A 13,786-nucleotide genomic window follows, 5' to 3' on the forward strand; every position below is an offset into this window, starting at 1 on the left:
AAATTCTTATATTTTATAAATATTTTAATTATTTTATTTAAAAAATAATCAATTTAGTTGTTTACTATTTTTTTAATTTCTAAACAAACAAATTAAAAAGAATATATATACATATAATATGTATATATATATATAAATACATTTTGAGGGACAATTTTGTCATTTCAAGTCTAAAAAATCAGCTAGGGGGGATTCTGCCTTTGACTAAATTTCACAGGGGGGTTTTTGCTAGTTTATTTATCACAGGGGGGTTTTCGCTATTTCGAGATTACACAGGGGTAGTATTTGCAGTTTACTCTAATAAGAAATGAAGAGAAATGGGAAGAGAGAAGGAATTAATGGGACGGGGAGAAAAAGCCAGAAGCAATTACATGTAAAAATAATACAAGACTTTTAGCAAATTGACAAAATCTCAGGAGTATTTAACAAATTGTCTGGTCCATATAAAATGAGATTCAACTTTTATATATTATATACACAGATCATCTAAACATAGTTTTACTAATTAATAGATAAAAAATTATAACGTCTCAAATATTTTGAGATGCAGATTAAATATCCAAGTCAGCTTTGGATACTTTTGCAGGTTTCCAAAGATGTGAACTTTGGCATTGATATACACACTTATTATAAGATCCAATTTGATCGGTAGTACATTAATAAAAAATAACTTTAATTTTGTGATTCCACCTTTTAATTACTATCTTAAAGAATTTGCATTTTATATTTTTCCTAGTATCACCTTTGGGACCAATCACAAATGACTAAATAATTAGGATAAATAGCATTAAATCACCTAAACTTTGTCCGATTTTGTGGATTATCAAAAGTTGCACGGACACACCCAAACTCGTTTTTTTGAGTCACTTAACCACCTACGTCTAATTTCCAGTCGAATATTAGAATATTCCGGCACATGTGCGAGGCACATGGCCATGTCCATGGACTTTTTCGTCTTTTTATCTGAATAAATTTGGGGGTGAAATTAAAAGTTGTGAGGACTTAATTGAACTAGATTTAAAACTTGTCCAAGTCGTCTAATTCCCCTGAAATTCTATTTCAGTCGGAAATTTTTACTTACATTCATTCAGCTAGCCTCTACACAAAAATTCGAAAAAATAGACAAGCGTACATGAATCAAAGCAACACACGTACATGAAAAGGCTATCAAATTTACGAATATAACAACAATCCTAGAAACAATTTTTTTACAAACACTTTCGCAAGTTCAGGGCAAATGAAAATGGCGGAAGATCTCTTTCAAGAAGCAAAGAGCAAGCAAATTTTGAGAGATCGAGCTCTTCTCTTGATTCAATTGCCATGTATTTGGCGTTATGTCACTCCCTGATTCAGTTGCTTAAACTAAAAAAAATCTTTTGAACATCAAGAAAAGGCAACCCAAGTTATCTGGATTCTTCTCAAATAAGTAACATTTCAAGAGAAATGGAAGAAAATGAAATAATTAGGGATTGTGATTTTGAAGAAGAACACATGAAATGAAGGAAAAATGATGAAGATGAAGAGAAGAATGGAGAGGAAGAAGGAAAAAGAAGTCAACACAAGAAAATTTCGACGATTAATTAAAAAAGGGTTTAAGGATTTTGATTTAAAAAGACAATTAAGCCCTTAAAATAGCCATTAATAAAGGGTTTGAGTATTTTGATTTAAAAAGACAATTAATCCCTTAAAATAGCCATGTGCAAATGCACATGTAGTGAATTCCAGCCAAAATGACCTGAAAATAGGCAGACAACGAGACCAAAATAACGAGTTTGGGTGTAATCGTGCTTTCGTTGAGTAGAAATCCGCTAAAACAGGTAAAATTTAGTTGGTTTAATATTATTTATAACATGTATTAATGTATTTCATTATATTGCTATCATAGATATATGATGAGCTCAGTCGTAATAAAATAGTGTCACTAGAAATTTTGAATTGTTTAGTTAGCGCACATGACACGAGAAACATAAATTAAAATTAGCCAGCTAATTCAATTATTGTGTTTAATTAGCATTTGTTTTCATGTGGTCACAGAGCTATTAAATTATTCCATCACAAAGGGCGGTGATTTTAACAAAATGGTAGAGATAAGAACTCGATTCTCTGTCCTTATTAAGACATTATTATTTCGCACTGGTGCTAGCAGTTTGTAGCAATTGTCTCCCAAGATACAATGACTTTATTTCGATATTGTAGCACTGCAAATCTCAAAATCTATGAACCCTCAAATGTTTTTTTGAACTATCAATGACAATACGGAAGACAATATTCACAAATAATGTTTTCCGGCTAGAGAAAGAAGAACTCCAATAAACAAATATGGAATGGAGTGAAAATCAAGTATTTCAAATGGTGGATTATAGGGTCTATTCATAGATTCTTAATAGTTGTCGTCAATAATTACAAATCTTAGAAAAATAATTCACGAAAAGGTATTATACACCTATTTGATTCAACGAGTGTCTACACACCTCCATACTTTTAAATTTTAATGATGTCTTTTTTGTTGGAAAAATCGATAAACGATGTTTTTCGTTTAACATAATAATAGTATTACAACTTAAGTAGAAAACCAAATAACAAATGGTCTTAATTTAGGAGAAAAGTAACCTACTACCAACGACCAATTAATGTGGTGTTTGCAAACGCTTTTTGAAAGTGATTATGAGCTTTTTTTGCTCATAATATGTTTTCAGGTGTTTGTAAAATCAACTTTTATTTTTGCTTCTCTTAAGATAATCTGCTTTAAGCTATTTTTTTAAAAGCACCAATAACCCTGTTTTTTTTATTTAAATTTATTTTCCAAAATATTTGCAAACACACTCAACTTTTAGAAATAAACACTTAAAATTGATTTAACTCACAATCACTAACTTCTACTTTTAAATAATCATTTGCAAACACCACCTAAGCATCCACATGACTAAGGTGGTGTTTGCAAATGATTATTTAAAAGTAGAAGTTAGTGATTGTGATTTAAGTTAGTTTTAAGTGTTTATTTCTAAAAGTTGAGGGTGTTTGCAAATATCCCGGAAAATGAACTTAAATAGAAAAAGCAGGGTTATAGGTGCTTTTAAAAAAATAGCTTAAAGCAGATTATTTTAAGTGAAGCAAAAACAAAAGTTGATTTTGCAAACACCTGAAAAAAGATTATGAGCAAAAAAAAGTTCATAATCACTTTCAAAAAGCGTTTGCAAACCACCACCTAACTATTCTCCTAACCAAATTATTATTCGTCTAATTAAATAAACAATAAATATAATATCGCAACATTTTTCACCTATTATTTCCATAATTAAATATATTAATTAATTTATTAATTTCTAATTCACCAACAGATGATTTCGAGAGAATCTACTTAAATATTCATATCAAATCTCCAATTACATACCACCTTTGAGACCCATCCTGCGTGACTAATAAATTAATATTAAAATATCCAACACTGAAACCTGGCATGTATTAATGTATATTTCATTATTATGATATATATATGATGAGCTCAGTCGTAATAAAATAGTGTTATTTGAAAATTCGAATTGTTTACTTAGCGCACGATACACGATACACGATACGGCATATAAAATTCCACGTGGTCACTGAGTTATTAAATTATTCCATAATCAAGAAGAATAATAAGCATACAAAAATGCAAATATGAGTATACATTTCTTGATATTTAGGCATAAATATTTCATATCTTGACCGAGTTGCTGTTGGGTGGGTTCAGCTATGGCAGCTTCATCCGCATTACTCAAAGTTAACAGCGGTTATGGAATCAAGAAAATCAATCAAGAACACCTTGTGAGTGGCCCCCGAGTTGACAGGTGAGTTACACAGTTTCCTATCTCGTCGAGTCAGTACTTTGATTAATTTTGTGCATTTTTAGGAAACTCTCTCACTCTTCCTTTCTTATCCCCTTGTAAAATTACACTTGCAAGTAATGATTCATAGTAGTTGTGTGAAAAATATGGGTGTTAGTGTTAGTGTGTGTGAGTATGAATTTGTAAGATACTTTGTATTGATTTATGAGAAAAGTTTGCACTGATTTCATATTTGGTTCTCCATGTTCACAAAAAATACATTTGGTCTGTAATGTTTCAGTAATTTAACAATTTCAGTCATTTTCGTCAATTTATACCATTAGTCCGTCAGTTAAGACAGTGATGGGCACACGCTTGATTATGTAAGTACTAATGTCAAATTTGAAAGAAATGACTAAAAATTGTGAATTTCTGAACATGAGAGACAAAATGTGTTTTTTTTTAACATGGGACCAAATGTGAAATCGTGCAAATTTGAGGGATGAAAGCTATATTTTTTCGATTAATTTATAATGGATTTTTGAAAATTGTACGTCGGATCATGGTGGATTCATGTTGGTTCTTCCTTAACGGGTACATGCCGGATCCATGAATGATCCACATATTAGTCCATATAAGTTGCGTAAAAATTGCAATAGATTAATATACGGAGGACTTGTCCAAGTCCGATCCGCTTTAGGTCCATTTCTAACAGTTGATTTTGAATCCGGTTCATTTTGGATCCGATCCACATTAATCTAGACCGGATCCTCTTCAAGTTGAGCAGATTCTCACCCCTAAATAGTTGACTATTTTCTTCTAAAAGACTTAGAGTATCTACAACGAAAAAAATTACAAAGAAGTAATAATATTGGAATTTATTTTATATATATATATATATATATATATATATATATATATATATATATATATATATATATATATATCAAAGGTATAATTTGGATATCATTCAATTTCCTAGCATTCTCCATTTGAAATGGTCTTAGTAAAATCTTTCAAATCATACATATTTTTAGGTGAGTCGACCTGACGATGCTAAATATAAGAATAAACATTAAGTTATTCAAATAAAATTTGAAACAATTGAAAAAAATAAAAATTTAGCTATTATGGAGTTTTAAATTTGTTTTTCCAAAATTATTTTTTTAAGAATAAGAAATTAATGAATTACTTAAAATATTTATTACGAACAATAATATGTGAAGATTCACCATTAAAAATATGGATGTGTTTAGACGCCATTAGGCCACAATAATGGTGCCAATTTAAATTTAAAAAAAAAAAGTAAAATCTATTCGACTGAGAATAAGGTATTTGGTTTATATGAAAAAGTATGACACCTTGTTATGAAATTATTTTCCTAAATGTTGCAATTGGTTGGCTACAAACCATTGAGAATCTATAAATACAATCCAAAATCCTCCATTTGAATCACTCAATTCGATATTAATCTTTTGAGGTTTCTCCTATCCTTTGCTCGAAAATATTCCTTGTGAATATTTCCTTATGTGTCCGTATTGAAAATTCAAAACAGGGTTCGTAGATTTGTCGTATCTCGAAACTATTATATATGTCACTATAAAAAAAACGCTACTATAAGACTTCGAGTATCGGTGCGGTGCAATATTGTCTCGACCATTTTGCTAATATCAACACCCATTATTATACAACAAACGATTATTCATTAGTATTCTTGTACCGGGATATTATTTATTGCAAGAAGTTACTCAATTTTCAGTTGCAAGAGATTTTTCTGACAAATAACCATGTTATGTATAATTAATGGTTACGTTAAACCCCAGTGCACCTAGATGGTTGGCTACGGGTGCCTTCATTACCAAAAAAAAAAAACTGGCTAAACCTCTCAAACTTGCAGGAAACATTCAATATTCTCATGTATTCCACATGGTGAACAAACCCAGAGGCGATTCCGGAGCTACAGCTGGACTCGTACTACTAAAGGATGTCACAACAAGGCATTCACAACAACAATGTTGAGTTCTATTCAAGAAAATTATGCAGTTACCGGCAATTTACATGCAGATGATGTGACGCCAGAAGACGAAACCAAAACAAGAGATGATGATGTATCTAGAGCAACTTTAATATGGAGGGCCGCCAAATTACCAATGTACACCGTTGCTTTAATCCCAGTCACTGTAAGTCATTGTAGTAATTACTTTGTTACTTTATAATTCCAATACAGCATTAATTACATGATTCGCAGTTCTGCTCTTATTAAGTACTTTCTCCATCAATGTCCCTCGTTAACTAATGGATAAGGGCATTTTAGTCTAAAAACATACATTTTTCTAATTAAATCAATTTGCATTTAACGAAATCCTTGATCCTTGTACAAAGCTAAAAAAAGAAACGATTAGTATCAATGAACAAGTTCATGTTTGATGGTTCAGGTGGGAACCGCTGCTGCTTATTGGCAAACGGGGCTTTATTCTTCGGCGCGTTATTTCAAGATCTTGGCGTCGTATGTACTCGTAATTGTTTGGCTTAACTTAAGGTCAGAATTAAAAGTCACATTATTAATCAAATTTCCTTGTCTTATTTTGAAAACAAAAGTTTCAGTTTGATAATCGAAAACCAGATTTTTTTTTAACTCATTTGGTTATATATTGGGGGCTCCGATCCAGCAACGATGTTTACGATTTCGATACAGGAGTGGATGTAAACAAAAAGGAATCGGTTATCAATCTATTTGGGAGGTAAATTAAATTAAGAAATTTAATTATTGTTTAAGGGGTAAATTACAACTGAGGTATGATTAAATTACGAAAAAACCCCTCATGTTTGAATAATTACATCTACCCCTCAACTATGAATGTTTTTATATTTCCACCCTTATGGTGTCAAGTCCAACATAATCATCTAGATTTCGTGGAATGTTCTCTAATTTGTACTCGTTTTATTTAAAAATACAGTTTCTGATGCACCACAATCTGATATATACAAGGCAAAAAAATATATCTAGCTTCAAAATGTGGAGCTCGAATGAGATAAAAACGGGTACAAAATAGAGTATATTTCATATAATCTAGAAGATTCCACTAAATATTGTAATTACCCAAACATGAAGGGTTTTTCTATAATTTGACTATACATAAGGAGTGGTTGTAATTTATCCTTGTTTAATTGAAGATAAAGATTTATGGCTAATATAATTATATGGTTGTGAATAAATTAGTCGAACAGGGATCAATATTATTGCATGGTTGATTCTTGTGCTTGGTTTCTTGGGCCTTGCATGGGTAGCGGTTGAGGCCAGAAATCCACGTTCTATGATATTATTAGCTTCCGCAGTATTTTGCTCCTTCCTTTATCAGGTAAAAATATATACTCCCTCCGTTCCAAATTAATTGTTGCTTTGGAAAGTATTATCTGTCACTTTAAAATTCCAATAATGCATTAATTATTGTTTTATCAACTATGCCCGTATTAATTATTACTCTTAATTAGTTCGTATATAATTAATTACCAATAATGCATTAATTATTGTTTTATCAACTATGCCCGTATTAATTATTACTCTTAATTAGTTCGTATATAATTAATTACATGGGTATTTTAGTCATATTATATGTATTTTCCTAAAATCCACGCATATTTATTAGTTTTCTTAATATGTGCGCAATAACCTAAAACGATAATTATTCTGAAACGAAGGGAGTATATATATATATATATATATATATATATATATATATATATATATATATATATATATATATATAATATATATATATATATATATATATATATATATATATATATATATATATATATATATATATATATATATATATATATATATATATATATATATATATATATATATATATATATATATATATATATATGTACTTATGTCCTAATAAATAATATTTATGTATCTCCACAATTCTCCCTCTTTCTTTATCAAGAACTTGTTTGGTTGGATAAACTAGCCATAATTAATTAAATAATTAGATTTTGTTCGTTGTTTGGGATATACTCTAATCACCATTAATTTAATAAGATTTGATCTCGATCATTACACAAAATAACATGGATGAAAACTTTCTTAATTAAATCACCATTTACCAAGGTACCATTCAACTAATATTTAGTTATGAAAACCCAATATAAAATAGATTAATATTAAGCCTGTTCAATTAACCCTCTACTATAATTTACTGAAATAATTAATTAAAATCCATTTTAAAAACCCGGGTCTATCAGGTGGCCTAGTTTCATTTGATGAATAATAGCTCAAAAATGCATTTATTAGGAATTGGGCTTGAGACGTCTTAGTTCATTCAACACTCTTACAAATTAACTTATTGAAATAACAATCATTGTATATATTGGTAACACTCAATGTAAAATCATAATTATATAAGTAGTTAAATAATGTTGAATAAAATACTATACTCTGATTTTTTTTTTAATATTTAATTTAATCAAATAGTAAGATTTACCGACAAATATCTTGTCTTATAGGAATTTTCTTTTAAACCTTCCATGGTCCAATAATACAATTGTGTTTCATTAGATAATTTAATCCTATATTGGTTAATTCTTATAACTTGTTAACCAAATGTACGCCTAAGTTGTATATAACACACTGTACGTATACAATTTTCGATTGTTGCATTATAAAGATCGGACCAGTTAATAATTCATGTTATGTTGAGTATGATTTGTTTGCAGTGTCCACCTTTTCGTTTGAGCTACTATGGAGTCGGAGAACCTTTAGTCTTCGTCGCGGTTGGCCCATTATCCACCATTGCTTTTTATTTGCTTCACAGCATAAAAAGGTCTACGGTCGTCGTCTTTTTTTTTGTTTTTCCTTTTTTTTTTCTCTTTGATGAGAAACAATTCATGCATGTCCGCTAAACTCGTATATGATGCAATGACAGTGAGCTGCCTATTACTAGTACGATCGTTTGGTCTTCGATTCTTGTTGGTTTTACTACATCCTTAATCCTCTTCTGCAGTCATTTCCATCAGGTGATACCTCTCTCTCTCTCTCTCTCTCTCTCTCTCTCTCTCTCTCTCTCTCTCTCTCTCTCTCTCTCTCGATTTATTAGCTGACATCATATATATTGAATGATGGCTAATTCAGATAAAGGATGATAAGGCCGTTGGGAAAATGTCCCCTTTGGTGAGTATAAATAATAATATAATAACCATATTTAAACCTCGATTATTAAAAGGTTTAGAGATTCGCTAACTCGATAAAATTGAAATAACAGGTCAGGCTCGGCACCGAAACGGGTTCGAGAGTAGTAAAATTTGCTGTTGTGGGACTGTATTCTATTATTTTGGTTTTAGGATTTACTCAAAATCTCCCTCTTGCAAGTGTTGTAAGTACTCTACACTACGTACATTTCTTTTGGTTAACGAAAACGTTACTCGATCTGCTGTTCTACTATTCTGATCGTTCCTTTTTCTCCAGATTCTTTGTGCTATGACACTACCAATGGGAAATTTAGTGGTTAGTTTTGTTGAGAAGAACCATATGGTGAGCTAATTAATATTTTAATTTTTTCAAGGCTAATTTCTACTATAAATAATTGTTTCATTTTATAATTGGATGTTGATTGTGTTTGTAGGATAAAACAAAGATATTCATGGGGAAGTATTTGTGTGTGAGGTTGCACACTGTTTTTGGGGCTGCTTTGGCTGCTGGGCTTGTAGTGGCTAGAAAGTTTGCTGTACAACAACTTCCACAAGCTATTGTTCTTTAATGCATGTGTTCTTCTCATCAAGAAAATATGTTGGGAGTGAGTTGCCTTGTTAAAACTATCATATCTTAAACATTACATGGATATGTATTATGGAAATAAATGTATTTTTTTTTTCAGTTTTATGATTTTAGGAAAGTCGATTTTTTTTTTTAATTATGAAAGTTTCTAAAATGTTATAATAATGTTAAGGGGTTTTTGTGCATAAGTACCCAACTAGGGGTGGAAATCGGACGGATCGGATCGGATTTGGGTGTTTCGGAAAATTTCCGATTTTTTTCGGAAGTCCAAAACGCCTTCCAATTCCAATTCCGATTTTTTCGGAATTCAAAAATTGATTCCGATTCCGATTTTTTCGGAATTTTCGGAAAATCGGAATTTTTCGGAAATCTTCATTTTCGGAATTTTCGGAAATTTTCGGAAATTTTTCGGAAATTTTCGGAATTTTTCGGGAATTTTTCGGAATTTTCCCAAAAAATAAAATAAATAAATAAATAAATTTTTTTGAGTTTTGACTCTTGTATGTTTTAGAAAATTAAAAAATAATAATATGTTCAAATATATATATATATATATATATATATATATATATATATATATATATAAAATAATAAATGGAAAAATATTAGTAATATACTAATATATATTATTAGTAATTAGTACAGACTGCGGATAGATATAGACATATAGTATATATTATATATAGGGGGCTATATCTCTTTCACCAATAAGTCAATCACTTTAATATTTATTATAAATAAAAGAAACATTTATGTATATGCCAATATTACCATTCATGTATATGTCAATATTACCCTCAACCATTTATACTCAATTCTTAATTGTAACCCCAATTTAATCAATTTAGTCCACAAAAATCCAATATTGACCACAAGAATTCAATTTTGACTTTTTTTTTAAATTACTTTAATATGCTCCAATTTCATCCTTAACTTAATTTAATTTCAATTTGACCCCAAATTTCACGAATTATTCAATTTTGACTCAAAACTTATTTTTCAAAAAAAAAAAATTTGCCGTCGGATTCCGGCGGTCAACGCCGGTCTGCGGTGTTGACTTTTCAATTTTTTTTTTCTTTTCTTTCGGATTTTTTCGCCGGTTTCCGGCATTGAATTTTTTTTTTTTTTTTTTTTCTTTCGGATTTTTTCGCCGGTTTCCGGCGGTCTCCGGCGTTGACTTCTTTTAGTGTTTTTTAAAGTTTTTTTTTGTTTAGTTTGTTTTTTTTTTTACGTCCACCGCTAAACGTTGACCGTAATTGTGTTGTCACTGACAGTAAATTAACGTAATTCTACTGCCAATGACAGTTAATTAAAGTAATTGTAGTGCCGTTGACAATACATTTATGTAATTGTGCTGTTGTTGACAGTAAATTAATGTAATATTATTTTTTTTTTTTGTTTTTTTTTTTTGATTTGTTGACAAGTCAATGTAAGTATATTACTGTCGTTGACAGATAAATAACTGTAAACACAATAATACTGTCAACAACATCAATATTATTATTTTTTTGGGTTTTTTGTTTTGTTTGAGTTATTCACGGAGTAACGTAATAATATTATTGTCTATTATTGTAATATTACTGTAAACACAATAATATTACTGTGGTTGACGGTAATATTACTGTTGTTGTAGTAATATTGTTGTCAACCACATCAATATTATTATTTTGTTTGGATGTTTTGTTTGTTTGAGTTATTCACGGAGTAACGTAATAATATTATTGTCTATTATTGTAATATTATTGTGGTTGACGGTAATATTCCTGTTGTTATAGTAATATTACTATCACTCACAGTAATATTTATTCTTTTGGTTTTTTATTATGTTTACATTTGTTGAACGGTCAACATAGTAATAATACTCTATTACACAATAATAATGAGTTTTGTTGTGTTAATATTATTGTGCTAGGGATTAATATAGCAATATTACTGTGTTAAACTGTAGTTTATTTTAATTTTACTGTAGTTTATTTTAATTTTACTGTGCTTAACAATAATATAGTTAATATTACTGTCAATCACAACAATATTGATGTTTAAACGGAAAAAAAAAGGTTACAGAAAGACAGAAAAGAAAAAAAAATCGAAAAAAAATGAACGCCGGAAACCGGCGAAAAAATCCGGAAGGAAAAAAAAATATAAATTTTGAAAAGTTTTGGGTCAAAATTGAATAATTTGTGAAATTTGGGGTCAAATTAAGGTTAAATAATGTTAAGGATGAAAGTGGAGTATATTAAAAGTATGAGGGGTTATTTTAGTCCTTTACAAAAATCTGGACCATATATGGACTTATTGGTAAATGAATTTTTTGTCTAGATCTCTTTATGAATAAGTACTCATTGATGGACTTATTTGTAAAGGCCCCTAATGTTAAAACTTATGTGATTTTTGAAAATTCCGGTATTTCCTTAACTTTTGGAATTATGATGAATTTCTAGATTCCGAAAGTTTTGGAATTATTGAAATTAATTTTGTACTTCTAAAAACATTTAAAAAAAAACGGAAAGGTTAATTCCGATTCGTTTCATCCGACTTTCACCCCCAAATTTATCGGAAGTAAAAATGCCATTCTGTTTAAATTATTTAGGGAAATTTGGTTAAAACTTCTTCAAAACTATTTTATATAGCTAAAAGTTCGCCCCATAATATTGTGAATTTGTTTAAAGTTTCATAGCGCATCTTAGTTAGACAACTTAGTCCGACTATAGACATTTTAAACTGAAATAGATGGCCTAGTTGTAGAGCTTAGACCGGCTAAAAAAAAGTGTATTAGAAAATGGACGGCTTAGTTGGAGAATTTAAATAAGAAATAGACATAATTACTCAAAAGAAGAACTCAGACCAATGAGAGCAACATTTTCCAGTTACATTGTTGACAGAAATTAAGTCGTCGACGACAGGGGACGGATAGGGAGAGGCGGATGAGCCGAAGAAACACCATTTTTTAGAGTAGATGTCGTTTTGATGATGGTTGAGGTGGAGGAGAATAAAATATTTTCAATTTAAAATGTCTATTTTCAGTCTAAGATCTCCAACTATACTGCCGGAAGGAGTATGACTGTCCTGATATAAAAGGAAATTTAACTTCAAGAGTGTACGTTTAGCAAATTGCCATTTATTTAAGGAGTACTTATTACAAATAAGCTCATCATCGGCTACTTATTCATAAGGAGAATCACACCAAAAACTCTTTTTCAAAAAAATCCAAACAAAGTCTGGAGGTATGTAAAGGACTAAAATACCCCCATCACATTTTAATATGCTCCAATTCCACCCATTTAACTCAATTTAACCACAAATTTCACCAATTATTCAATTTTGATCCCTAACCCAATTTTGAATGTCGTCGCCGGTCTCAATCATTGACTTTTTTTTTCTTTATGCTCTTTTTTCCTGCAGCCGCCACCGCTAACCGACGGTCAAAGCCGGCATTCAGCGGCGTTGACTCTTTTTTTAATTTTTTTTTAGAATTTTTTTACTTGAACATTTTTTGGCTGCCTTAAGAAGCAGTAATATTGTAGTTGATAGTAATATTAACTATATTATTGTTTAACATAGTCATATTGTTATATTATTATCTAGCACAATAATATTAACACAGCAAAATCACTATATTACATAATAAATTATTTTGTAATACAATAATATTATTATGTTGACCGGTCAACAAAGGCAAACATAATAAAAAGTCAAAAAAATAAATTATTGTGGTTGAAAGTAATATTAGTAAATATTATTGTCAACTGCAATAATGTTAATATTATTGTCCATGGCAATAATGTTAATATTATTGTTGTTGACTGTGATATTACTGTAACAACGTCTCCAGTAATTAGTTCTCACTCCCCACGTCCTATAGGGATCATGGAATCAATAGCAATAAGTCCGGTTTGAAGGGGCTTGTATACGGAACACCGGGAAGTAATACCTAGAACGGGAGATTCAATCATTCGAGATTCAAAAGTTGGAATTTCACCTCTACGTACCATCAATAGGTTTAGCTAAGGCTATTACAGAACTTCTCTCTTGTATTAACAAACAATCACCCATTAATACAACACTAAGGTAATTTGATTCCAAATTTAGAGCAATACTTATTGTACCTTTGTCAAATTCGACTAATTCACCCGCCATTACTTCATCAAGACCATGAAGACGAGCAATACCATCGCCTACTTAAAGTAGGATACCAGTATTT

The 13,786-nt window shown here is 30.1% G+C and overlaps 1 protein-coding gene across 1 annotated transcript; it reads left to right on the forward strand.

Annotated features, from left to right (window-relative positions):
* Nucleotides 1-3,674: 3,674 nt before the first annotated feature.
* Nucleotides 3,675-9,689, forward strand: LOC105969678 (2-carboxy-1,4-naphthoquinone phytyltransferase, chloroplastic). Its single transcript, XM_088811342.1, has 11 exons — nt 3,675-3,827; nt 5,701-5,983; nt 6,239-6,342; nt 6,473-6,544; nt 7,024-7,162; nt 8,529-8,635; nt 8,738-8,828; nt 8,944-8,982; nt 9,074-9,184; nt 9,277-9,342; nt 9,434-9,689. The coding sequence occupies exons 1-11, from the start codon at nt 3,733-3,735 to the stop codon at nt 9,566-9,568; spliced, it is 1,242 nt and encodes a 413-aa protein (XP_088667468.1). The 5' UTR covers nt 3,675-3,732; the 3' UTR covers nt 9,569-9,689.
* The last annotated feature ends 4,097 nt before the right edge of the window (nt 9,690-13,786 follow it).

This window comes from Erythranthe guttata, chromosome 2 (genome assembly GCF_056151865.1).
Source record: "Erythranthe guttata isolate IM_541 chromosome 2, IM_541, whole genome shotgun sequence".
NCBI lineage: Eukaryota > Viridiplantae > Streptophyta > Magnoliopsida > Lamiales > Phrymaceae > Erythranthe > Erythranthe guttata.

Excerpts from the sequence above, each read along its gene's own strand:
- LOC105969678 (XM_088811342.1), top strand. The coding sequence starts at position 3,733 with ATGGCAGCTTCATCCGCATTACTCAAAGTTAACAGCGGTTATGGAATC. Across the intron at positions 8,636-8,737 it reads TTGCTTCACAGCATAAAAAG|TGAGCTGCCTATTACTAGTA; the intron begins GTCTACGGTCGT and ends ATGCAATGACAG. Across the intron at positions 8,829-8,943 it reads TCTGCAGTCATTTCCATCAG|ATAAAGGATGATAAGGCCGT; the intron begins GTGATACCTCTC and ends TGGCTAATTCAG.